Source organism: Acomys minous, assembly GCF_964271855.1.
Source record: "Acomys minous genome assembly, chromosome: 3".
Lineage (NCBI taxonomy): Eukaryota > Metazoa > Chordata > Mammalia > Rodentia > Muridae > Acomys > Acomys minous.
The window spans coordinates 28,743,455-28,769,729 of record NC_140485.1 but is presented as its reverse complement, the minus strand read 5'-3'; the positions used below and the strand labels follow the sequence as shown (position 1 = coordinate 28,769,729).

At 50.0% G+C, this 26,275-nt stretch overlaps 2 protein-coding genes across 3 annotated transcripts in view; both read right to left on the bottom strand.

Annotated features, from left to right (window-relative positions):
- SPTBN5 (spectrin beta, non-erythrocytic 5) overlaps window positions 1–5,893 on the bottom strand; it is a 44,207-nt gene extending 38,314 nt beyond the window's left edge. The window contains exons 1-3 of the mRNA XM_084776188.1: window positions 3,308–5,893; window positions 2,979–3,146; window positions 282–398 (exon numbers count right to left, since the gene is read on the bottom strand). Of these exons, the coding sequence (XP_084632314.1) occupies window positions 282–398; window positions 2,979–3,146; window positions 3,308–3,418 (396 nt within the window). The 5' untranslated portion in view covers window positions 3,419–5,893. The remainder of the gene's footprint in view (window positions 1–281; window positions 399–2,978; window positions 3,147–3,307) is intronic.
- Window positions 5,894–7,386: 1,493 nt separating this feature from the next.
- Window positions 7,387–26,275, bottom strand: part of EHD4 (EH domain containing 4) — a 69,188-nt gene continuing 50,299 nt past the window's right edge. For both annotated transcript variants that reach the window (XM_084776189.1, XM_084776190.1), the window contains 3 exons: window positions 21,974–22,386; window positions 15,329–15,493; window positions 7,387–10,140 (listed from right to left, as the gene is read on the bottom strand). In XM_084776189.1, the coding sequence (XP_084632315.1) occupies window positions 9,604–10,140; window positions 15,329–15,493; window positions 21,974–22,386 (1,115 nt within the window). In that variant the 3' untranslated portion in view covers window positions 7,387–9,603. The remainder of the gene's footprint in view (window positions 10,141–15,328; window positions 15,494–21,973; window positions 22,387–26,275) is intronic.

The following is a 26,275-nucleotide window of genomic DNA, read 5'->3' as shown; positions in this document are numbered from 1 at the left end:
TGGCAGGGGTTCAGTGCCAAACAACAGGTACTGGAATGGCAACAGGAATGGAAGTGGTTGATGCCCGGCCGCCTCACCCGTGGGTGACTTGTCCCCAGTCAGTATGAATCCCTGACTCTACTTATATTAGCCCATTGCAACATGCTGGGATCTTTGCCCCGGATGAAGGGCGAATATTCATTTAGCGAACACAAAGGGTCTGTTGTGGGTTCACCAATACCAGTGGAACTGCTCTGTCCCAGGGATCTGAAGTAAAGCCAGGGCTGGAGCCTGAGACATACCCTGTCCAAGGAGATGTGGGAAATCTGGAACCGCAGAATAATGACCCAGAGGAGGCCCAGGATGAGGGACTGGTCTCCATCCACAATGTTCTCTGGCCCGATGAAGGGTATGGACACCTGTGGGCACAGGTAATTGGGCTGAGCCATGACGCCTGTGGCCCTGAGAAAGCTGGAGTCCAGGAAGCCATGAGCTGGCAGCATCCCGGAATCTAGCCACCTCCAGCCAGAGGTCCTCCAGGGAGGGCAGGCAGTGAACGATGCCAGGGAAAAGACGGCGTCTGAATAGCTGGGTTACTCAGTCCAGGCTTCCGCAGGTGTTCCCTAAAGCAGGCAAACTAGACTTGGCCACTGGGTGGAGGACCCTCAGATGTGGGACTGGAGATGCCAGTTCTCAAGTGAGCTAAACAGGCAGCCGCCAGTGTCTGTCTCCTTCTCCTAGCCCTGCCGCATCTCAGCGGTGCCTGGGTCCCTGGAACGCACCCAAACCTTGGTCTCCGGAAGTGTGTCATCTCTGACCGTACTATTAGAAGCTCAGAGTCCCCAGTTCCACCTCAGGAAACCTGCATGTGGGCAAGCAGCGGGTGGCTCTGTGGGCACTAAGGGTGAAACCTCCCGTCTAGACCTTCCTTAGGTGCAAGGACAGGTTACCTCAGGGCAGGTACAGATCGAGGCCTCCCAGGACCGGCCTGTTACCCTCTGGCTCCATCTTCTCAGTAGAGAAGATATCATGTGACAGCAAGGCTGAAGAATTCTGAGCTCAAGACTCGGGCTTTGCTCCTGGCGTCTCTGGTGCCTGGTTCTAACACAGGCCGCCGTGTCCTTGCATAGGACTGGTTGTCTCAGCTGTCTGAAAATACTATCCCCCAAGATGTCCACAGGATTAGTCCCTTCTTCCTTTAAGCCTCTACTGTGGTGTCACTTTCTCAACATGGCTTACTCCAACCACTGTGTTTGACATCGAAACTGTGCGTTTTTTTCCTCCCACCTACACATACACATCTGCTCCCATCCCTGCCATGGTGGGGGTGTTGGTTTTGCTCCCTAATGTGGCCTCAGTTCCTAGTACAACTGACATGTACCAGGCCACAATTATGAGCTGAATGAACAAAGAAAGGAGAGATGCTCTGTAAGAGCAGAACAGCTGGGAGCTGACCACTGGCCCTGCGAGAGGAACTTCACTAGGCGCTGTACCTTACGGGCACATCCTGTCGTACCTCATTAGCCTCTGAGGGATGCACCAGGGTACTTCCCTCACTCCCAGGCCCACTCGACTTAGCTTGGAGGTGTGACACTGAGCAAAGGAGAACATGTCTGCTTCTTTCAGCTCCCCAGAGTCAATTCTCCCAGTTTTGGGTTTGGCAATATCAGCTGATCAATGAACTTGACTGAGATGAGAGGAAGTCAGCAAATATTCAGGACTTGGTGTGGTGGTGGTTGTGTGTGTGTGTGTGTGTGTGTGTATGTGTGTGTGTGTGTCTGTGGTGTGTTCATGTGTATGCATGTTTATATGCGTGTGTGTGTGTGTGTGTGTATGTGTGTGTCTGTGGTGTGTTCATGTGTATGCATGTTTATATGCGTGTGTGTGTGTGTGTGTTTATGTATATGTATGCATATTGAGATAACACACATCCAGTTACTACCCTATGTAACCCAGGGCAGCCCCAACTGGAGATCTTCCTGCCTCAGCATCTTTAGTGCTGGCATTAAGGATGCGAACCACCACACCCAGCCTAGGAAGTGCTTAACAGCTGACTCTAAGGGGAAACCAAAACTGTGCTTTAGCTGTGCTGAGCGACTCCTTTGTCCATTCTTGACTATAGTTGTCCTGGATGGAGTGAAGGATGTAATCTCCACAAGTGTCAATGACCTGCTGTATTAAAAAGCTCATAAAGAAGTTGTGTATGGGGGCTGGAGAGATGGCTCAGCGGTTAAAAGCACTGACTGCTTCTCCAGAGGTCCTGAGTTCAATTCCCAGCAACCACATGGTGGCTCACAACCATTTGTAATGATAATCTGATTTGATGCCCTCTTCTGGCCTGCAGATGTATGTGCAGGCAGGGCATACATAATAATAAATAAAGAAGTTGGGTGTGGAGGTACACCCTGTAATCCCAGCATTTGGGTGGTAGAGGGCTCACACCCCTCCTAGATTCCCGGAGGAGAATGACTAGCTCACAGGACATTGTACCTAGATCTGGACCACGCCTGGCTTTCTGTTCCCTCAGGTTCTGGGGAACCATAGTTACTTCCCCTCCAATGGCTTTTGTCCCCCGCTTTGCTTCCAGGCAAAGAGGCTTCTATGCCAGCCTCTTGTGGGCACACCTGGGCTCAGCTACTTGGTTGCCCATGGATCTCGCCAGATAAGTCATTCTGGATCTATATGTCTAGGTTTATGAAATGAGAAGGTTAAGAACACTCCGATTCTCTCAGCGAAGAACCTCGTAATTCTCCCTTATTAGACAGTGGTGTTTTGAATCCTGGTAGGGACAGAGCTTGTTCGCGCTGTGGCCCTCTGGTGGCTGTCTAAGTCAAGTGCACTGTGCAAGGAGAGCTCTGCAGCCACCTCTTGTATCTCAGCTGCACCTCCAGGATTCAGGCCCACACCTCCTGCTCTGTTTGAGGTCTAGCCATTGTAGAGATGACCTCTAGTTCCTGCTCATGTAGCTGTTCACCCAGAAATACTTTCCCGGAACAAACCTTGGATCTGAGGAAGGCCAGTGCATGGCTGTTGTTTTCCAGGAAGTGTACTCGCAGGTGACCTGGACTGGGCGCTGGTAGGGCCTCCCCAGAGATAAGCTCCAGCAGCCGCAGTAGGTGGGCCCCGTCGGCAAGCTCTGTGTATAAGTTCTGGATCCTGATGCCCACCTGAGGAGTGGATTGGAGCAGATGTGGGGTCAGCCCAGCATCCTATGCCCACCACATTTTAAAGCCTGGGAGGGGGCAGGCCAGAACAGCTACAGGCAGGGGATCCTAAAGCAGGGCCCCGGGTCACTGGCCAGAACTGGAGGTGCCCAAGCCTTACTTACCCGGCCTAGTCGGAAGATGTTATTGATCCAGTTGGTGAAGGTCTTCTCCTGCATCTGTGCATGCCGGGCCTGGAGCTTGCGGACATGGCCAACCTCATACTCAGAGTCCATGGCCAAGCTTGGACTTGGCTCTCCTCCTCAGGCACACTGCTGCTAAGGAGCTGGAGGGCTGAAGGGACAACTAGCTTGCAGTTCCTGGAGGGTAAATGGCAACTGGGTATTTCCCTGTGTCTGGAGATGGTGGGAGCATGGAGGCTGCTGAGGACCGTGGCCACTGATGATCCTCCCGCCAGGAGTCTGAGCCCCTAGCCTGCCACACTGTCCCCATGAATGACAGAAACTGGGGCTTGGAGCCTAAGCAAGTAAGAAGCTTGACCAGTAGCCTGCACTTGAACAACCCAGAGTCACCCCTGGCCCCAAATCCCCAGATGCTTCTCCAAACGCCTACTGCTCGCCCTATCATCACGGCCATTGGCCCCGGCTCTTTGGCTTAGCTTTGGCAGACAGAAGGAAGATACGGGCTGCTCACCTTGGCAGTTGATGCCTGGGTCCTCACTAGGAGGCCCCGCTGCTGGATGGAGGAGACACAAGATAGCAGAGCTTGGGGAGTGAGGGAGGCGACTGGAAAGGTCAGTTTGGAGCCACAGTATGGCCCTCCCCTTTGCCAGTCAGTACACAGGCAGCATTGTCCTCCCGCCTGCTTCAGGGCAGGGCCCAGACAGGAGAGGGTGGCTCAGGAATGCTCTAGACTCATTGCTAGGGGGTCTCCTCCTTCATCTTCTCCCCCATCCCGTTTGCAGGGGAGGGCCTTGGCTCTGACGGTCTTGTTGACTCTGGTGAGAACACCACAGGATGCTGAAGTCTAAATGAGAGGGGCCCACGGCCAGGACTTTGGGTGGAAAGCTGTAGATTCGCTTCCTCCTCTGCACCCCATTCTCAGTGGTGGAAAAAGCAATCTGGCAGCCCCCCCCCCTAACAGGGGACAGCCACAAGGGAGCCATAGCATCCTGGACTCAGCTTCCCAGGCCCTGAGCAGATCTGGGCCACAAGCTCAGCTTTGCTGAGCGTTGAGAAGCCAGGGATAGATGAACTGTGACCGGAAAGGGTACCTGGGAAAGCAGTCCCCGCTCTCAGCTCCCCTGTGAGCCATAACCCCCTCCCAGATACTGCCTGCCATGGGTCCTGCTCTCCCTTCTCCTGCGCCTTGGCCACAGGGACGCCTCCCCCTACCCCCAGAGCCTCCAAGGACATTTGCACACAGACACCCCAGAGACTGGGACTCACGTTCAGTTAGTTGTATGTAATCACCAGGGAAGGTGGTCACCCTTCCTGAGGAGCCTATTGCCCTCTGCATAGGCTGCGGGGTGCCCCAGACCACGGTCAGCTCCAAGGAAGAGGCTGGAGGAGACGCTAGTCTTTCAGGTCTAGTTCTGCTTTGTAGGGGAAGCCTTGTCTTCAGCCATCGCACTCTAAAGGTGCCCACTCTCCTCCATAAGGGAGAGCTCCATTAGAAATGGCTTCCAGGTTTGAAAGGACTTGGTCCTCAGCCCTCTAGGTTTGTGTGATGTGAGGTCTGAGGTCTGGCAGAACTGTCTGATGCTTTGTTGATAGGTTTAAGCAAAGGTGGTTGTTCAGTTGTTGGATGCTGGGTTGGAGGGATGGCTCAGTGGTCAAAGTCTTCCAGAGGACCTGGTATCAGTTTCCAGCACCCACCTGTGACTCTGTGACTCCAGTTCAGGGGATCTGGTGCCCTCTTCTGGCTTCTGCAGGCACCATGCAAGCACTTGTATACATAAAATAAAAATAATCTTAAAAAAAAAATAAAGAAGTTTTGGATGGGACTAAAGGACTGCTTTCCTCTCCCCTGCCCTGGCTCAGAGGCAGCTAAAGCCTCCGCATATTGTACAAAGGCCAGCTCCTCTTTGGCTGTGGATGATTAAGGCCTTGGTGAAAGGCTAATGGTCTTTGGAACCTTTGCCAAGAGTCTGAGCTTTCTATTTGAGCTGGAGTAAACAGATGGAGTGTATTAGTCCATAGCTGAAAACTAATCTGGCAGGAACAGGACTTCAGGTGCTGCTTGACCCAGGATCCCAAATGATGTCACTGCTGATCTGGGTTTCCCATGCCTTGCTCAATGCTTCCTATCTGCCAGCCCAACCTCTGCCCCCATTCCCCTCCTATCACTGCTACTTTTAGCACTGTACCAATAAGGCTCCTGCTTGACATCATGGTTCTAGAGAGGAGCGAATATGTGGCCCATCCTCCTAAGTGCTGGGGTGGTGGCTCTTGAGAATTGAATCGGGGTTATATATACTTTTGAACTTGTGTCTGTGACTAGGGGGGGAACTCTAATTGGCTTAAGCTAATCAGACTCCATCCTGGAAAGAGGGGAGGGGTCTCCTGTACCCACACCTCATGCCTCTGGGTAAGAGTGAAAAATTAATATGCTGTGCCAAGTGGCGGTCCAGGTTGGTATCACCACAAGGATATGTGCGTGACAGTGGGAAAAGCCCAGTGTCTGCTGCAGGTGGTGCACACCTGAGAGACAGAAACTTGAGGTGAAGCCGATAGGTCTGCATCTCTGGAGTGTGCTCAGCGATGCCTGCCCCCCACCCCACCCCACAACCCCAGAAGTGCTACACCCATAGTCCTTCAGCCAGGGCTTTCCACCTCCCACAGTGAGGGACCCACTGTGAGCCCTCGTCCCCAGAGAGGATGCAGGAGGGATTAGCCTCACAGGATGGCATGGAGGAGAGGCATACCTCTCTGGACTCTTCCATCTTCTTTCAAAATGGACCCATGAGACCACTTTTCTCTTGAAAACTGGGCACAGGTACAGAAGCCAGAGCCAATGGGGACTGACACTTTTAAATAAGATTAAAAAAAAAAAAGGCATTGTGTGATTACTGTTGCTAAGTACTATTTAACCTGATATGCTCCTGCATGGGCCCTGGATTACTTGACTAAACTCGGGTTATGTGCCCTGGGGTCCTGCTGATAGGCTGAAGTACAAGGTGATGCTACTGGCCATCTGCCTACCCAAAAGCTGGGGTACCACCACATGTCCATGTGTGGTCTCCTTCTCCTTGGGCTTGGCAGGGCTTCCTTGGAAGGTGAGGATGGCAGGACCTAGCTGAAGTGCTTCCTTCCCCTCACCTGCGCAGGCTCCTGTGATCCCATGCCACATGGTAGTTACAAATAGGGTCTTTGGAACTGGGGAGAGCACAAAGTGGGTGTGAGGTCACAGGCTTTACATACCTCTACCTTTCCTCCTATGTGTAAACACTCTGAGGTGGCTTCTTTGAAAACTGGGGCAATGTGGTATGCTGGCTTAGAAAAGAAATGTACTGAACGTTTGGTTAACAGAGGCGACTGGATCATAAGAGGTGACTGGTCCATGGGACTTCCCCATGGATGAAGATGAAGGGATGAGAAAGAGGGTCACTGAGGCATGCCTATGAAGACCCTGTCTTGAGTCTATGCTTCTTGGGTACCAAGAGACAGCAGCCTCCTCTGCTGTGTGCTCCTGCTGTGATACTCTGCCTCACCTCCAGCCCACAACTGGCTCTGTCAGCCCACAGCTGGCTCGGTCAGTCTACAGCTGATGCGGTCAGCCCACAGCTGGCTCAGTCAGCCCACAGCTGGCTGCCCTCTGCACTGAATTATCTCAGACAGTTGGCCAATTTAAACTTTCCCTCCTTGAAACTGAATTCTGCCAAATGTTCCTATGACACACAGAAAATACATGATGGGTGTGTAGATGCATGGGGCGGGAGGAATGTTTTGAACAGTCTAGCCACCGTGCACTGCAAGATCAGCATCTCTGGTGGTTTTCTTTCTGGTAAGCTTACTGTGATAAACACGGGAATATTAGGAAAAGGAGACCCATGGTTTCTTTTTGTTCAAGACCACCACCAGGTCAGAGCAGGGTAAGGCTCAGCTCCTAGGCTTTTCCCAGAAGCTGGTGGGGAGGATCACAAATAGTAGCCTGCTGTCCCTAGAAAGGTCTCCTCTGAGGGTCTGTACAGAAGCAACTTGGTCTAGCTACATAGAACAGATGGACACATTTTAGAGACAGATTCATGAGGCATACATGTGATTATATTTATGTGAATACATGACAACTGTGCAGTGAGAAAGCAGCAAGACAACTGGGAGCAAAGGCAGCCCTCCCAGGCAGCCCCACCCCTTGGACACCAGGGTACGCACCCCACAGAAATGCCTACATTCAGTTACAGCCCCAGGACCAAACATTCCCCTTTGTGTGTCCAATTAATCAAAATGCGCTCATTCAGAGTAAAATGCACATCGTGTTTCTCTTAAAACTATTGTTTAGAGAGTAAGATACAGAGTGTGACTGGCGACGTAAGTGTTCTCTCTGGCTTTGAAACAGACTGCCATAAAACAAGTAATGTAGTTCAGGCTGGCTTCAAACTCATGGTAATCCTCCTGCATCTGCCTTCCAACTGCTGGGATAATAGGGATGAGTTTTTAGCATTTTCTCTTAAATCACCAGTTCTGGCACTGAGGTTGCCAGAGACAGGTAGTTAGGGGTGGGAGTATGTTTTTCTGAAGACTCAGGGGCACAGTTCAGATTAGTTCATTTTTGGTACTTTGGTGGTGGGGGCACGTGGTCACTGCTGTGCTGTGTGTTCTACTTTGTAAGTGATGGTGAAAGTGCTCATGAGCTGTGCCACAGAGCAAGGGTGTGGGTGGGAGGCAGCTCCTGAACCTGTGTAAGTGGGTCAGAGAGATGCACAGGGAAACACTGAAGAGGCATCTGGTGGTGTGTACAGCCCAATCCTGGCCCAGATAGGCACTCTTTTTATTTTATTTTTATTTTTTATTTTATTTAAAGATTTATTTATTTATTAAGTATACAGTGTTTTGCCCGCATGTATGCCTACACACCAGAAGAGGGCACCAGATCTCATTATAGATGGTTGTGAGCCACCATGTGGTTGCTGGGAATTGAACTCAAGACCTTTGGAAGAGCAGAAGAGCAGACAGTGCTCTTAACCTCTGAGCCATCTCTCCAGCCCCCCAGATAGGCACTCCTGATGTGATGGGCACGAGCTTGGAAGAAAAGGTGTTACACAAAAGATTTCTGCAGAGAGGCTTCATCTTGTGAGTAAAACACAGGACACAATGAAATGCATTATTTTTTCCTTTAAAAATCAAACAACAGTATCAATCATCAAGACACTGATCTCTCCCACTGACAGCTCAAGATGGGGCTAGACTCTCTTTGCCTGGGTTCAAAGGCTCTGGAACATATCAAGACACGGCTTGGTGGAATTTAAATTCTGCCACCTATCAAAAAGCCTTGGGGACAGCCAATGATAGAAGGGCACACTTAGTGACAGATGGGAACTGTCTCTTTTTTCTTTTCTTTTCTTTCTTTTTTTTTTTTAATTTTTTTATTTTTTATTTTTTGGTTTTTCAAGACAGGATTTTTCTGTTTAGCCTTGGCTGTTGGCCGTCCTGGACTCGCAGTGTAGACCAGGCTGGCCTCAAACTCACAGTGATCCGCCTGCCTCTGCCTCCTGAGTGCTGGGATTAAAGGCGTGCACCACCATGCCCGGCCTGTCTCTTTTCTTAAGTCTGATACATTGACTTTGCAGCAATCTACTGGGTGAACTGGAAAGAAAAGCCAATCCTCAGACTTCAACATGATCTGAAGGTCTAGAGGTCTTGCCAGGGGCTGCCAGAGGTTGTGAATTCCAAATTCCTGAGTCCAGCTTTGCTGGGAGGGAGGCTTGGCAGGGTCAGGCCCACACAGACATGGCACATCCTCTCTCAAACCTGGCAATTCATCTTCTCTTTGGTGTCAGTCTGTAGAGAGCAGAAACACTCTGCTCTGCTCCCTCCCTGCCAAATACAGCAGGAAAGACAGTAAGAAAAATAGGCTAGGCCATTTCTGATACCTCTCAGTGCCCTCTAAAGGGTGGAGGTTCACGGTAACAAATTGTCCAGGGTGTCCCCAGCTCACGCCCTGAGTTCCCCAGAGTTCGCCAGCCTGTGTCCACACCTACATTCTTTGTATAATTTCTTTTTCTTCTTAGACTTTAATATCCACATCTATATACTGCTCTTCTCAAATTTTTGATAAAAATTTAGGGATTTTAGAGGTAAAAGGACCTCATCTGGCATCCAGCGTCTGCCTTCCCTACGTATGAGGAAGCTGAAACACGGAGAGAGAGGACAGGCCCTTGGCCAAGGACATTCAGCGAGTCAGGGGCTGGGCAGCCTTCAGGCCCAGGCACCCCCTCCTCTCCTGCCCCAGCCGTGCACCCTCAGTCAGCCTTTGGCATGGATTTCCTGTGAGAGGGGGGCACAAGGTGTGGCGGCAGGCTGTTGGGGAGCTCGTAGCCGTCTAACTTGATCTTGATGAGGTGCTTGGCCAGTGCAAACTCCTCCTCGTCCAGCATGCCGTCGCAGTCACAGTCAGCCAGCTTCCAGATCTTGCCCAGGACACTGTTGGGCAGCTTGGAGGTCACCATTTCCTTCTTGGCGTTGACACCTGATATCTTGCCGTTGATGGGTGACAGAGTATAAAAGAGTTCGTCGTACACGGGCTTATCTTTAGCCACAACCCACTCTTCCTCGTCGGCACCCTCCTTGGCGCCCTCCCCGTAGCCCTGGTTGAAGGGCCCCTCTGTGGTGCCATCAAAGGCGCCGCCCTGCACGATCTGCGTGGGCATGTTCATCTCCTCCTGGCTGATGAGGCTCATCAGCGATGAGATCTTGTTGGTCAGCATGTTGTCCACGGCCTCGATGAGCTTGGGCTTCAGGGAGTGGAACTTGGTAAAGTCATAGTTCTCAAGCTGTTCCTACAGGAGGGGAAACCAGATGTGGTGTTATGTTCTTTCTCTGCAGGAGGCGCTGGGGGAACTGGCTCACCCTTAAAGCAGACATCCCACCACACTGTGTGCCAACCAGAGGCCCTCTTTGCTGGGGCTATATGTTCTAGCTCCCCAGATGCAAGCGGGGCTTAGGATCATCAGGTGTCAGGGTTGAAATGTGTACAGTACACATTTTGTACAGTAGCTGCTCTCTCTGGTGGCTGCAGGAGTGACAGCAGCCCCTTATGACTGTGAAACAAACCAACCAACCAACCAACCAAACCTGTCACCTGCTCTTAATGCCCTGGAGAATTAGTATACGCTCAGAAAGGTTCTACTCACAAGTCAGCTACATCCATAACAATCCAGAGAGAGAAAAAGGACAGCATTATAACCTTGTTTTTACAGTTACACGGGCCTGCATCTGCTAACTCTTTACTATGCTTTGTTAAAAAAAAAAACCCAAAAGATCTATTCTTTGAGAAATTTGGAGCTAGCTGTATATGGTACACACACCTCCAGTTCCAGCACTCAGAAGGTAAAGATGGTAGAGTTGCTGCAAGCTTGAGGCCTTCCTAGTCTACATAGCAACACCCTGTTTCAGATCCCCTGGCTCCTGATGAAAAGAACTTTGCTTTTGGATTATTTGAAAGTAATAATGACGTAGCCTGGGGCACATGCTCCTTGGCGTTAACCTCTTAGGAATGTGCCTAGAAGGCTGCAAAACTGGAAACCTGCAGGGAAACCCCAGAGGCGCAGACGTCTACACTGCAGCTTTGCCAAGAAGGCACCTGTCAGGGATGTGGAATCGTGTGGCTGTAGACTAATCAGTTATTTCAAAAGTATGGACAAATGAGCACACGTTGAGCAGCAGGGCTGAGCATCACTGGAAGGTCACAACAGGTCTCTGCCCCATCTCTTGGGAGACCCGTCTGCCGAGCAAAAGCCCTACAAAGGGCTGGGGAGGGGTCACAGGGGCTTCCCGGGTAGCGATAAAGAGAGCCCGTTCTACCTAGCTTCTTTGCTCACTCATACATCCACCCGCCACTTCCCCATCGTGCACGCAGCCATTGTGGATTCACCCCTCATCACTGCACCAGGCACGGGCTCTGCTCTAAAGGAGTCCTGCTCACACGGGAGGAAGAAGACAGCAGCCGTTCAGTGTCTGCTTTCAAAAAAGACTTGTGCAAAAAGGATAACATGAAATAAAAAAAAAATCGGTAGAAAGAGAAACCCGAGTAATAAGAAGGGAGAAGGGACATGACACAGGTGTCTGAAGCTAAGGCAAGTGGTGTCCTGTGAACACGTATGGACTCAGAACTCTGGGTTCCTCGGACACCCAGGGAGGACCGCACTTATTCATTGCTGTGACAGATGGGACTAGAGTTGAACTTTCTCTGGCCCTGAACAGGGAGAGTTGCCCAGGACTTAACATCAGCAGACTTAAAGACCTAAAGAAAAGTGGTCTTCCACATTTTTCCTAGTAAATTCAGAAGGTGTGTGTGTATGTGTGTGTGTGTTTGTGTGTGTGTGTGTGTGTGTACGTACACAAAGAGGCCAGAGGCCGTTGTCAGGCACACCCCGCTATCACTCTCAGCAGATTCCTTTGAGGTAGGGTCTTTCCCTGAACTTTGACTTGTATTTCTTGGGTAGGAGAACAAAAATTGTGATCTCAGGGTGTGTGGTAGGGCCTGCATGCTCGCTGGCTGATTAGAGCCACCAGGGCACCACCTCCACCCTCAGCACCAAACAGTGCTGCCAGTACTCAGGACTTCTGCTGACAGTGCCAGGGCTGAGGGGACAAAGGGGCCAGTGGAGGAGGAGGGACACAGGGCTTCCTACATACAAATTCCAGTGCCACTGGGTCAGCAGTCTGAATTCCCCTGGGTGCAGGAACACCTACCCCATCCTTGGGGAGTGAGTCTGAGCACACAGGGTCCCTGTGTCTGGCAAACACACATGTGGGGATTACATCTGCCCAAACTGTCTACCAGCCTGCAGAGGACAGGGATTCTGATGGCAGCTGTATGAAGAAACAAGGGGCGAGCAGCCACAATTTTGCAGGAATAACCAGAAAGCAGCAGCTCTGCCTGCCCGGAAAGCACACAGGAAATAAACCCCTACACACTGGTCCCTGTGGTCCTTACAGACCTGAGCAGGGTATGGCGGTGAAGCCACTGCCGCCCTGTGGGTTTCAGATGGGGATGGCTCTGCTGCCCTCTGCTGTTGAGATGTCGCAACTCATCCACAGGGGGACAAGGTCTTCAGGGCAACTGAGAGGGCAGTAACAGTATAGTGTTTCCAATGTTCTCAACCTGGGCAGGACACAGGGCAGACACAGGCAGCCTGTTCCGGCACTAAGGGAACTGAAACACACACTTGGCTCAGTGTAACAGATGTGAGACCCCCTGTTTTTTGTTTTTTGGATTATTTTTTTTTGTGTAGCCCTGACTGTTCTGGAACTTGTTCTACAGGCCAGGCTGGCCTCAAATTCAAAGATCCCGCTTCTGTGCTGGAATTAAAGGAGTATGCCACCACTACCAGGGAGAAGGTAGACCTAACAGCAGCTGTGGCGAACCCCCTCACGGCCCTGATGTACGCCCAGGTCGTGTTATTTCCAAGCTTTAGCCTCTACACCTGATCCACACACAGTTGGTGTCAACTAAATGTCTGTTGCTGAGGATGGTAGATCCTTGGGGAAAGAAGCACGCTCAGCATGCACTTACTGAGCAGCGACGACATTCTAGAGCAGCGGCTCTCGACCTGTGCGTCACAACCCCTTGGGGGCTGCGTGTCAGAGACTTACATTACAATTCACAGGTGGCAAAATTATAGTTAATGAAGTTACAACAAAATCATTTTACGGCTGGAGGTCACCACAGCATTAGGAAGGCTGAAAGCCACTGTTCCGCATGAAGGAGAAGCAGAGTGGGCGTGACACGGCACTGAGCTCACGGAGTTACAGCCTTAGAAGACACACTGAACCCAGACACGAAGCCAGTAATTACAGTGAAGCCCACAGCATCCATGTTGCAGCGAGGGGTGTACAACTGGGGCAAGGACCAGATTAGTTCTACTCTTAAGTGTCTGCCCACTGATGTATTCCAGGGACTAGAACAATGCTTGGCCACAGTAATCAGCGCTTCCTGGAGGAATGACGCTATGAACAGATGAACACGGCATCTCTCAGGTCGAGGCTCCTTGTTCTGTCTCAAGGCACCTAGGCTCACTGAAGACACCAAGTGTGGGTCCTGATGATGGGGATTTTCAGCACAGGCTCAGGCTCACCCAGTCTCCAGCTGAATGGGCTGTGGCTGCTCCTGAGACTTTGGTTTCCCTAACTCTTTCCGCAGGCATTGTCCCTTGTCCTAGCGCTGAGAGACATGGGTGTCCCCTGACCCAAATTAATTTTCACAAATAGCTGCAGGTTCAGAGTCTGTTTCTGTTATGGGAGCATACCTATGGGCATGTGAGAGCCTCAGAGGGGCCGGGTGGAGCTTCAGGCTCTCAGAGCAGACACGCTGTGGTTTAGGCAGGGTAACAAAGCCAATGAACACTTCTATGTGGTGCCATGACACATAGTGGGCATTTCTTCCTAATTTTCATTTAAGCCAAGATACTAAGTTCCTTTCTAAATTGAAGTTCCCTGATGAAGGGTACAAGGAAACAGCTGTCCTGCAGCTGGGCCATGAGGAGCAGGGCATAGTCTCATTTGGGCAGTGGTGGCACATGTCTTTAAATTTAGCACTTGGGGGCAGAGGCAGGTGGATCTCTGAGTTTGAGACCAGCCTGGTCTACAGAGTGAGTTTAGGACAGCCAGGACTACACAGAGAAACTCTTTGTCTTGAAAAACAAACAAACAAACAAACAACAACAAAAAAAAAAAGAGGAAGAGGTGACGAGGTCATTGTTGTCTTGTCTCTAACCCTGAGTCATCAAGTTAGTTATCTTGTGACCAGGAGAAAATAAATTCCTCTTCTGAATGGAATATCCATCTTATTGTTAGAAAGAAATAAAGATATTTGTCATAAGACAAATTCCCATCTGGGCATGGTAGCACACACCTCTAATCCCAGCACCCAGGGAAGCAGAGGCAGGTGGATCACTGTAAGTTCGAGGCCAGTCTGGTTTACAAAGAGAGTCCAGGACAGCCAAGGCTACACAGAGAAACCCTGTCTCTGTCTCAATCCCCTGCCGCCCCGCCCCCCACCAAATTCCTCCTAGTGGGATGTCTTCTCCAGCCTTGATATGAGGGTCTGTGCCTAGTCTCATTGCATCCTGTTATGCCATGTTCCATTGATATCCCTGGGAGGCCCGCTCTTTTGAGGAGCAAGGGATCTGGGGGAGAGGGGAGGTGGGGTACCTCGGAGGAGGGGGAGGAGGGGAGGGGAGGCTGTGGCTGTATTACATGAGAATAATAATAATTATTTAAAAAACCAAACCCAACAGCAACTTGACTAGATCCTGTGACCAGATCATGCCAGAAGCACTCACCTTGACTGGAGGCATAAAGAGCTGCCACCAGAATGGTGAGTCAAACTCCCCCCGCCCCGCCCCAGTCTCCCACCCCCCACCCCCCCACCCAGCCATGCCAGCGGCTCATGTACTGCAGCTGCTCACTCCCTTCGTCCTCACCTTCCCTCTGAGGTCAGTGGGGAGCCAGGGCCTAATCCTAGGCAAACTCCCACCGTAGCCATTCTCTGTGGCATGAAGTGAGCAATGTAACAGCTGGCCGCAGGGTAAAACCTGTCCTTAGTCTACCTAAGAGTTTTCTAAAACCTGAGACAAATCTGAAAGGTGATTTACATACAAATCTAGACTTTAGCTTCTTAGGAGCACATAAGCTCATATTCCCATAGGACAGTGACTCCTGGGGTTAGGCAGGACACCCCCAGATAGGTGGGCTACAAGTTCTTCAATCTCCCTGTACCCACAGACCCCAGCAAGTTCCCAGTATGCAGCTGCAGAATCGCTCTCCGTGTAGACATACTCTGGGAGCCCACAGCTCTGCTAGTTATGAGGAAATAGTCAGAGACGACATGGCCTCCTCTTCATGTGGGTACACAGCTGGAGGCCCAGGCATCTGAGTTCATGCCATTGCTTTATGGAGTAACCACCTAGGCACTGTGACAAGGAATCATAGTTCCTCATGACCCCGTGATGGGGCTCCCGGTACCTGCATGGCCTTGACCTCGGGGAAGTCCCCTGCAGAAATCTGGTACTCTCGCTGCAGGTGAACATAGATTTCCGGAAGCCTGGAGATGAGCTCTCGCTTCTTATTCTCTTTTCCAAAGACGTTTGGCATCTCCTTCTTCAGGTAGCTGATGATGTAGGCGTGCACCTAAGGGGGACATTTCAGGTGAGCACAGGCCACACCACTGAGAGAAGAGGTGAATGAGATCCATTCCCATGCAGAATTCTGGTCCTCAACCACAAGGGAAGTGAGGACCCGGGAGCCAGGCAGCCGAAGGGCAGCCAGAAGGTACTTCCAGAGTTCCAGAGAGCTGGTCTGGACCAGGCAGACTTGAGGAAGGGCCAGAGGGATCGGATATACTGAGACCACATAGGGAGGGTGATCAGAGAGTGCCCCAACATCCAAGGCTGGGTAAGGGAGAGGGCTCAGAAAGACACTGGGAGGCAGGGTGTGACAGATAAGGGACTTGAGACCACAGGGCAATGGGAGAGGTGACTGTGAGTTGAACCTGTGAAGAACAGGAGGAGATGCCGAGAGTACAGCACGGTAGGCTGAGAACCAGCTGGGTGTGTATGTGGGGTGGGAGAGGTGGGCGGCACCCGGGCCTTGCTCAGCACTCAGGCACTAAGAGGAGTCACAGCGAGGCCCTGACCTACTGCTTGACTGAGAACCAGGTAAGGCAAAATGTCCCTAGGGATCATGTCTTCAAGTTTACCCCCAAGAGAGGGCAACAGGCTATGCCCACTGTTCTGGTATCTGGGCAGGAAGTGAGCAGACCCCAAGAGGGAAAGATCTCCACGGTGAACAACCAGAAAATGTAGAGAAATTAGAGGCCGGCAGTGGTTTGTGTCCCCAGGACCAGTGTCCCGTGAGCAGTAGAGTAAGCGTGATCACTGGGCGGAGTGCTGAGATATTCCTGGTGGCACTGAGTGGGTCCCGTTTGAGACCAGCTTCCTGGGGCCAGGCTGGGTGAAAGGGAACCTCTGTGTGGAGGGAACCCAGATGCATAAGAGGGAAGCTCCTCCAAACCCTGAGGGCGAGCAGCCTCCCCCGAGGGTACGGTCTACAGAGCCACACCCTTCCCTCTGTTCTTCCAATATTCCACCTACTCCCAACTTTAGGTCAGTAAGTTGTGCTCATTGCAAAAGTTTTCTTTATAGGACTTCAAATCTACAGAGTAACCCAGAAGCCAAAATACATAACTCCAATAGGGAAGGATGAAAGACAGAGCGATGATTTAATAAATAGAACAAGTATGCAGAATGGAATATGCTTCTGAGGAAAACAGACTTCACTAGAATCTTAGAGCAGGAGGACATGGGAGACAGTGAGTGGATGCAGTCACAGCTCAGCTGAGAGCCTCTGGGTGTGCGTGCATGCTGGGTGGCGCCAGGAGGATTTGAACAGCGATGTAAGTACAAGCAGTGTTCAGGGGCTGTCTGAAAATATACACATTAGGCTGTATGACTATTGCTTAGGGACCAGCTTCTCAGATGGTGGTTGCTTAACTGAATGTAGTGGTTATTGTTAAAATTGACAATAGTTAAAGCTTTCTGAATGCACAACAACCAACAAATTCACTGAAAATCAAACTTGTATCAAGTCGAAGATGCTTCTTGCTTGCCCCTGAAATACTGTGTGAGACTTCCTGGCACTTTGGTTCTGAGCATACAGCATGTGTGTGCTTTGCACTGTGCATGATGTCACACCGCACAGTGACAACAAACTGTCTGAAATACTTGGCTCAGATTGGGACTGTTGTTTGTGGGCTTTTCAGTTAACACATGGTAACTCAGGTCTGTAATCTTAAGCCCTTAGGAAACGTGAAACAGAGGGCTGCCATGGTTTGAGCCAACCTGAGCTACACAGTAAGTTCCAAGTTGGTCTGGGCTATTGAGTGAGGCCTATCTTTCATCCGCCCCGGCTAAACAAATTCAATAATGGACCAGAGACCCAGGAGTTGAAAACATGTGAGACAGAGAGAAGCAGCCAAGTCATACTGAGCAAGGATTTGCTATTCTGCTCAGATCAAAGCTGGTACCAATAACGTGTGATTCTAACGGCCTTAAAAGGGGACTTAAGAGGGGGCCTTTAGAGGCATCTGAGGTCAGTCTTCAGAGAGCCCAGTTTCCATATATAGGCTTGAGCACTGACGTCCACAAAGCCCAGGCAGAGATGGGGCTATTTTTAAAGCCTTGCTGCGGATAAGCATTAAAGGGCTCGTCACTACAGACCACACATCACACAGAGATTCTTACACATTTCAGCCTCTGTCTGTCTGATGAGCTACAAAATGCCTATTCCCAAAAAAGGAATTTGACAGTGCAAACAGGAAAGCCGGGCCCTGCATATCACATGTGACCAAGAGGAAAATACGTCTTTGAAGAGCAGACTAAACTCCATAGAACTCTAGTGAGCCCTGAACTCACTGACCTTTCCTCTCTTTCTCAGCCACTCCTTCCTCAAACGCTGCTTTGATGTCTTGTTGGGTGGGGGCCTTTCCTAAGCCTGTGCAGGATGGCGTCTGACAGCAAACTTGTCTCTCGTTTGGCTTCTGTTCATCTCTCCCATATGGAAGTTTGAGGTCCGCTCAGGTTTACAGAAGAATAAAACTAAATTCTACCTCCCAAACTCATACTTGGGCTTTCCTAGAACAGCTCACTCTGAAGAAGCATGCGGAAGCTGTGGCTGGCATCTCAGAGGGCAAACAGATTTCTGGCAGGCTGCCTCCCCACCTGACAAAAGGTAAGGAGATGAGCAGGCTCACCCAGGCTACAGGAAGGTCTCTTATTCCTTGACAGCTCTGGAAACATACAAGTAGATTTCCAGGCTTTTTGTTTGTATTATTAAAATCTCATTAACACTGTGAGTGATTAAAATAAAAACACAAGCCAGGTGGTGGTGGTGCATGCCTTTAATTCCAGTACTTAGGAGGCAGAGGCAGGTGGATAGATAGATCTCTGTGAGTTCGAGGCCAGCCTGGTCTGAGCTTCTGGACAGCCAGGGTTACACAGAGAAACCCTGTCTTGAAAAAACCAAAACCAAAACCAAACCAAACCAAACAAACAAAATCCCCCACAAGCCACAGAGCCCCAAGGAAGCCAGGAGAGGGACATGGACACTGAGAGTCCTCACAGGACCTTCATTTTGGACTTCTGGTTTGTAGACTATGACAGAATTTATTTATGGCACTCAGCCTATGGTAACGCAGCCTCAGGAAACTATACATGCTATCTGACCCATTGTTTTCCCACCCCTTAGTCTGGTCCTCTGTGTGGACTTTTTTCTTCTTTCTGGGGATAGAAGCCAGGGCTTTGAGCACACGAGAGAACTGCTCTACTGCTGAGCTACACCCCCAGCCTGCTCTCCGCTTCTTTAAGAACAATAAATGACAAAGTTCGCAAGTGTAACATAAAATTGCAGCTGGAGGGCTAGGGGTACAGCTCCATAGAGCACACACTTAGTATGTGCCATGCTAGGGCCGAAGGCTATTGTGTTCAGTTCTGCTTCTTATCCAGCCCAGGCAGGCAGCTTCCTGTCCTGATGCTCAGCTGGGATTGCGACACACCATGTGCAAATGGCACTGGGGAGCTGGTGGTGGAAGCAGTTGTGCCCCAAACATTTTCCTCTGTGAAAGGGAACAAGCCAGATACTATTCTTAGGAAGAAAAGAATATGCTATTTCTTTTCCCATAAGTAAGCTCAGCAAGTTGGACCATCCATCCGCCCCCACATCTGCACAAGGGTTTATTATAGTGTCAGAACACAGAGGCATTTTGTGCCTCGATAACCTAGGCCATGCTGCTCTGCTCCGAGGGCCAGTGCTCAGGGATGGCAGGGAACACTGCAGGCTGCGGCACTGGCATTTCCATCCAGCTCTCTGTTCATGCTCATCCTCGAATTCTCTCTCTCTCCCCCTCTCCCTCCCTCCCTCCCTCCCTCCCTCTCTCTCCCCCTGCCTTGTTTCCTTTTTATGACTGAATAGCTGCATCTGCAGTCACTGGCCCCTCAGTAGTGACTGGCAAACCAAAAATGTCCATGGACATTAAAGCCCATGAAATTTGCTACTAGCTCTGGTTAGAAAATGATTTAGGCAAGCTGCGAGGTGGTGGCGCATATCTTTAATCCCAGCAATTAGAGGCGGAGGCAGGTAGATCTCTTGAGTTCAAGGCTAGCCTGGTCTACAGAGTGAGTTCCAGGATAGCCAGAGCTACATGGAGAAACCCTGTCTCAAAAACAAACAAACAAAAACACAATAAAAAGATAATTTAGACTTTTATGTACATACCTTAAGAGTTAAACTTATTTATAACAGCTGGAAAAGAGAAATACCATGTGCCAAGGGGTCACTGAACAGGCTAAACCAGACAGACTTCCTGCCACCAAGCCCTAGGCCTACAGTTAGGGGGCCTTTCACGAGAGCTGCAGATAAGTGGTTTTACAAACTCATTAGAGCAACTGCCTTGTAGGACTGGAACAAAGTGGCTTAGAGTTCTGAGAGGAAATAGCTTACACCAGGAAGAAAGGATAGAGAGTGGTGGCTCACACAGCACCCTGCCGCCTCAAGATGGCTTAGTGACACAGGGAGGACAGTGCATGCAAACCCTCGGCATAAGAAAGGGAACCGAGAGGTTGTGGACGGTGAACGTGAGGCGGTGGAGTCAGGCCTCTTCAGACATAGGACCACACACACTTGGCAGCAGCATGCAGACACCTGCTGAGCAGCAATGAGGTATTCAAAGGCTCGTGGCCCCCTGGGGAGCCATCCCTGCTGCCCTTGGACAGGCACCTGGGCACCATTCTGCGTGCCATACGGGCAGGTCCCCACTCCTTCATCAGTACAGTTCCTCACTCTGTAACAAGGGTGCTCTGAGCCGTCCCCTCCACGGACTCTTCAGCTCTGGCCTGGGCATGCCCTATCTGTGTCAACTAAATGAACCACAGCTCAGGTGGACTCCCGAAGGCTGACTCAGTGCACCCAGGCCAGACCAGAAGTCAGGGTGCAGGGGGAGAATGAATTTCCCCATTTTTTGGGTTTTACACCAGAAGACCAAGGGAACGGAAGTTGACTCCACTTCCTGACCAAGCTCCAGTGGGTGTGGAGCAGCCTGTGTACTGGTGCTAGCTGGAGTCATGGGCCCAGAGCAGAAGGCTAGACTAACAGCTGGGGGACTGGATTAGGGAGTCTGGAGAAACCACTTAGCTTAACTTGTCTCTGGAAAGTTAGGGAGTCAGTACAGCCCCTGTATCTCAAACTCAGCTGATGATAACGATAGCTGAGAAGTGCATTTCCTCATATTCCTGTACATACAGGGCCATGACCACATGCCCTCCTGAATCACTAGCTGCGGGACAGGGCCTAGAAATTCCATTGGTTAAAACTCTTGGACACTTCTGAGGATCAACCAAGTCAGACTCCCATACTGATAATGGCTCTGACGGTGATTCCCAAATTTTCTAAAGAACTTCTCCTAACTGTATACTTTTCTTTTTTTCTTTTTTTAAGATTTACTTATTTAATATTATGTATACAGTGCTCTGCTTGCATGTACTCCTGCAAGCCAGGAGAGGGCACCATATCACATTACAGATGGTTATGAGCCACCATGTGGTTGCTGGGAATTGAACTCAGGACCTTTGGAAGAGCAGGCAGCGCTCTTAACCACTGAGCCATCTCTCCAGCCCCTGACTGTATACTTTTAGAGAAGTGATTCACCTTTCTTTCTTCAGAGACACTCCAATTTTGACTCTGCCACCTGTGGGGGCTCAGGAGACCACCACATATTTACCTATGCACTCACACATACATACCACGGCCATATATTCCAGGCTCTGGTAGGAGGCTCAGTTATGAGCCTCAGGTGCCTTTGTTATGAGGCTACAGTGAGTTACAAGTATGGGCTACAGGCCAGAATGAGGATGGATGGACGGACGGATGTGACATGCTCTCGTAACTGCCACCCCATCTTCCAGTTCCTAGGCAATTCCAGGTTCTAGCCTAAAATGGACAGTGACTAGTGGTGGCCTCTCAGCATCCCGCTGGCTCTGGCAACGCCACCTTTCCTACACTGGGCCAGTTGAGATCTCACCGTCCCAACATAATGCTAACATATTAGCTTCCTTGTAGGCAGTGCACTTACTGATCCTACCCTGTGTCCCAGGTGCTATGCTCAGTCCTCTGTCACAGAGAATCCATGTATGCACTGCGTGAAAGGCTCTTGTTGGCTCTAGGTTTCAGATTAAAAAACAGGCTTTGAAGGCTCAGTTGTCTGTCTGAGGTCACAGGCTGGGACAGAAGCAGTGATCCCAGATAGTCTGCTCTTGTTTGTTTGTTATTATTTATAGAGAGTCTCCATGTAGTCCTGGTTGGTCTCAAACTCATAGAGATCCTCCTGCCCCTGCCTCCTACATGTTGGGATTAAAGGTACCTGGAAGTCCTATGAAAATAAAGTTGGTCTTGAAACTCACAAAGCCCCACCTGCCTCAGCTGCCCAAGTGCTGGGATTAAAGGCGTCCTCCAATCACACTACCTCCCCTGAACCTTCTGGGATGGAGCTGCCCCACCCTACAGGAGACAGCGGTGCAATCCAATACCAGCCCAGGGCCCACCCTGTCGTCTCATGCTTACTTTGGCCAGCCTTGCTCGTTTGATGAGGTCGTTGAGTTTGCGCACCGCAGCCTTCTGGGGCAGGCTCTGGATGTCTCTGAAGAGGTCCTGTGCCTCAGCCTCGAAGAGCCGGCGGTTGTCTGTGTTCTGCAGAGGCTGTGCCCAAAATGAGCCGATGTAGACTCGAAGTACCTCGGGCGTGTTGATGACCTTGCCCAGAGACCACATGAGGGCCCCATAGACTCGCATCAGCTGCTGTGTGTCCACTTGGTCAGCCTTGTTCAGCACCACTCGGATTTTGTCATCCTGGCCCCGGAAGGCCTTGATCGCCTCTGAGAACTCATCTGAGATGTCCAATTTGTGAGCATCAAAGAGCAGGATGATCCTGTCAACGCGCTCGGCAAACCACTGTAGGACCTGGCAGAAGTCATATCCTGGGTGGAGAGAAGGGTCTGTTAGTGTGCTTACCACTTTGGGGGACACGGCGGGAGGAGAGCTCCAGCAAAGAAGAGGGCTGAATCTGAGGCGGCAGAGCCTATGACCTGAAAATCACTTCACATGAGGTCCCCTGGGCTGGACGTATAGAGTTAACACTGGGGACCAGGCACCCTTCCATGGAAAGAGACAGAACGGGGTACCTGGTCAGTGGTACATGAAGCACCACATGTAAGCAAATGCACTTGGCACTCATGACTCTGACTTCACCCAGTCTTTGGCTCAATGGCAGAACCAACACTGAAGACCATGGGCTAAAGGCTCACTCTTTGGATCAGTCTCAGTTTTCAGAAAACATTTGAGATGAAGGAGGAGGAGAGCTTAGAGGCCACTGGCAGTTTCCAGGGTGTCTGGCAAGCACGAGAATGGAGGAATTTCTTTTAGCCCAAGTTTATAGTGCTGAGGGGGTCAGGAGTTGTCGGGGATAAGTTGTGATTAATATTTATCATGAGGACTATTTATAGCTTAAGTGTGTTTTAAAAGTATTTTAAAAATCTGTCACACTGAATATGGTCATTTGCCAATTTCTTTTTTTAAAATGGCCAGGGCTACAACAAATCCCACTGAGTGTGTTTGGCCATCTACCAATCTGTTCCAAATCAAGCAGTTAAATAAACACTCTTCCTGAGGTCAAGACTCTCAGTCATCTCCCCCAAGGAAGCAAGTTCCCAGGAGAGACATGCAAGGAGGCCAGAACCAATGGTTATTTTAATCTTGGGCTACTCAGCTGCAGAGCCACAGTCTCCACTTAGACCACTGGAGCCTAGCGGTCAGTTCTCTACTTAGCCCACTGTAGCCTAGTGGTCAGCTCTCTACTTAGTCCACTGGAGCCTAGTGGTCAGCTCTCCACTTAGCCCACTGTAGCCTAGTGGTCAGCTCTCCACTTAGCCCACTGTAGCCTAGTGGTCAGCTCTCTACTTAGCCCACTGTAGCCTAGCGGTCAGCTCTCTACTTAGCCCACTGTAGCCTAGTGGTCAGCTCTCCACTTAGCCCACTGTAGCCTAGTGGTCAGCTCTCCACTTAGCCCACTGGAGCCTAGCAGTCAGCTCTCCTGCTGCCTTCTCAGCTTTTCCTTGTTCCTCTTCATTTCCAATATTTCCAAACTCATGTTAAAATCTAAAGAATAATATAATGAGTGCTCAGGGAGCTACCACATAATTTTAACACCGCGCCTTGCTTGCTGCAGATACTTTTAAAAAAATCAAGCTTGGTTTATTCAGATAACACAATACCAGACAGCAAAAAGAATCAACTAGATCTTCACCTGTCAACCCAGCTGAATCTCTACAAACAGGCAACAACAACAACAGCAAAAACCACCTCTGGGCGTGGGTGGCTAGAGAGATGGCTCAGCGGTTAGGAGAATGGCTGCTCTTTCAGAGGAGCTGGCCTTGGTCCCAGCACCCAGATGGCACCTAACAGCGGCCTGTAACTCCAGTTCTAGGAGATCTGACATCCTCTCCTGGCTTCCATGGGCACTGCATACACCATGATGCGCAGACTCACATACAAGCAACCACTCATACATATAAAACAAAAACAAATCTTAAGAAAAAAATCCTATCCTTCATAAACAAGAAAGTGTTGGGTAGACATTAGTTTCAAAGAGATGAATATGCAGGAAGATGCATGATGGCTTATATGCGTGATCCTACGTCAGGTGGGGGCAGAAGGGTTGCTACAAATTTGAGGTAGCTACAAAACAAAATAAAAACATACAAAAAAACAAAAGCACAAACAAAAAACACCACCAACAAATGTGGTGTGATGACATTCACATGGAATGTTAAATACCAGGCTACACTGCAGTAAAAGCCCAAACTGTTAGTATCAACTGCGGATGCTGGGAGGAGACAGAGTGTGGGTCCTAAGGCGGATAAGGAGGTGCCAGGGGAGAACGGTCTTTTAGGGAAAATAAAGAGACACGAGGACTAAAGTTTTCACCCCTTTGTAACAGAAGTTAAAGGGGAGAAGAACGTATACAAGCAAACTAGAATTAACAATGGGTTTGTTTTGGTTGGTTGCTTTTGAAAAAGGTCTCACTATATAGCCTTGGACGGCCTTGAACTCACAGAATTGCCTGCCTCCGCCTCCAAAGTGCTGGGTGGGATTAAAGATGTGTGCCACCATGTCCAACCAGTTATGTTTTGTTTGTTTGTTTTTTTAAATAACAAAAATTTAGAAATGTGTGGCTAGGAATGCAGCTCAGCTGTAGAGTGCTTGTCTAATCCACATGACGCTCTGGGCTGCATAAAGCTGAGGTGGTGCTATACTCCTGGGAGAGAGCTGCAAGAGCAGAAGTCCAAATCACCCTTGGCTACACATCTAGTTCCAGCATGGGACATACCAGTCCTGGTTTCAACCAAAACAAAACACAACAGAACACACATGAACCAAAAACCCAAACCCAATTCAGACGCATGGGCGCCCTCATGTGTCCCTCCATGGCCTTCCCCACTGGGTCCTTATGCCACGAGGCACAGTGGAGATGTCCAACTCTCTAGTCTGTCCCTGATTCCTTGAAGACATGGAGGGCAGAAGTGGTGCTCACAATACAGGCCAGGCTCCATTCTCATTTCCTTCAACAGTCAGTTAGGATCAGAGCAAGAGCCAAGGTTGACTGAATTGGTCACTTAGTAGTATATAAAGACAGAATCAAGATTTTCTTCTGAGTTCTGTCACTCAAAGGCCACACAAACTGCCACACTAGCTAACAAGAGCCACTGTCATCTGGACTGACTTGTATACCAGACAGCCCTAAACCATAGGTCACAGTAGCTGAGCCTCAGCAGATAACTACGCGTCCTTCAGGAGTTAGGAGGATGGCTGGGACCCGCTGACAGAAGCACCTACTGGGCGCTGCTTCTCAGACTCTTCTCTCTGGTTTCACCAGGTCTCCCTGTGAGCAGGATGGGATCTAAGAAGACTCAGAAACACTCAGAGAGGATGCTGTGAGCAGCAGTGTACTAAGGGGTGAGTCACTTTTTTGATAAACTCCCTTTCTGCTTGGCAGTGAGAGTCCTTCATGGGCCATTTCTTTGCAGGCAGGGACACAAGTAAGCGGTCTAGAGTCAGACATTGTTTTCTTTCTACCAAAGTGGAGGGTTGAGCCTCAAAGGAATGATGTGACAATAGGTGGGAAAACGTATTCATGTATTCACAGGCCTTCCCTGGGCCTAATTTCCCAACATCCCTATTCTGCGAATGGCCTGACCCTTTAAAGCAGCAGTTTTCACCCTGTGCGTCACAACCCTTTCACAAGGGCCTCCTAAGACCATCGGAAAACACAGACATTTACATTACAATTCATAATAGTAACAAAATTAGTTATTAAGTAGCGACAAAATGATTCTATGGTTGGGGGTCACTACAACATGAGGAACTGTATTAAAGGGCCACAGCATTAGGAAGGCTGAGAACCACTGCTTTAAACGTTCCTTTTCTGCTTAAAGTCACCAGAACCTACTCCTTTAATATGCTGCCAGAAACCAGACGAGATAAACCATTTCCTCCACATTTTTAAAAAATGTTATATGAAGTTTATTAAGTGAGCATGGGGAGAAAAGGAAAGGGGGAGGGGTGAGAGAGAGAGAGAGAGAGACAGACAGACAGACAGACAGAGAGAGAGGGGAGAGGGAGGAAGAGTAAGAGAGCTCCCCCACATTTTAATACTTCTGAAGACATCTTCCTAATGGTGTCAAAGGCAGCTTGTCACCCTTGTAGATAAGGTGAAAGACCAGTATTGCTCATGTTGGCATAGTTGGGCAGACACGGTGGCTCTTCCTCGGTTGACTGCTTGGCTGTGATACATCATGTGTTAAACCATAG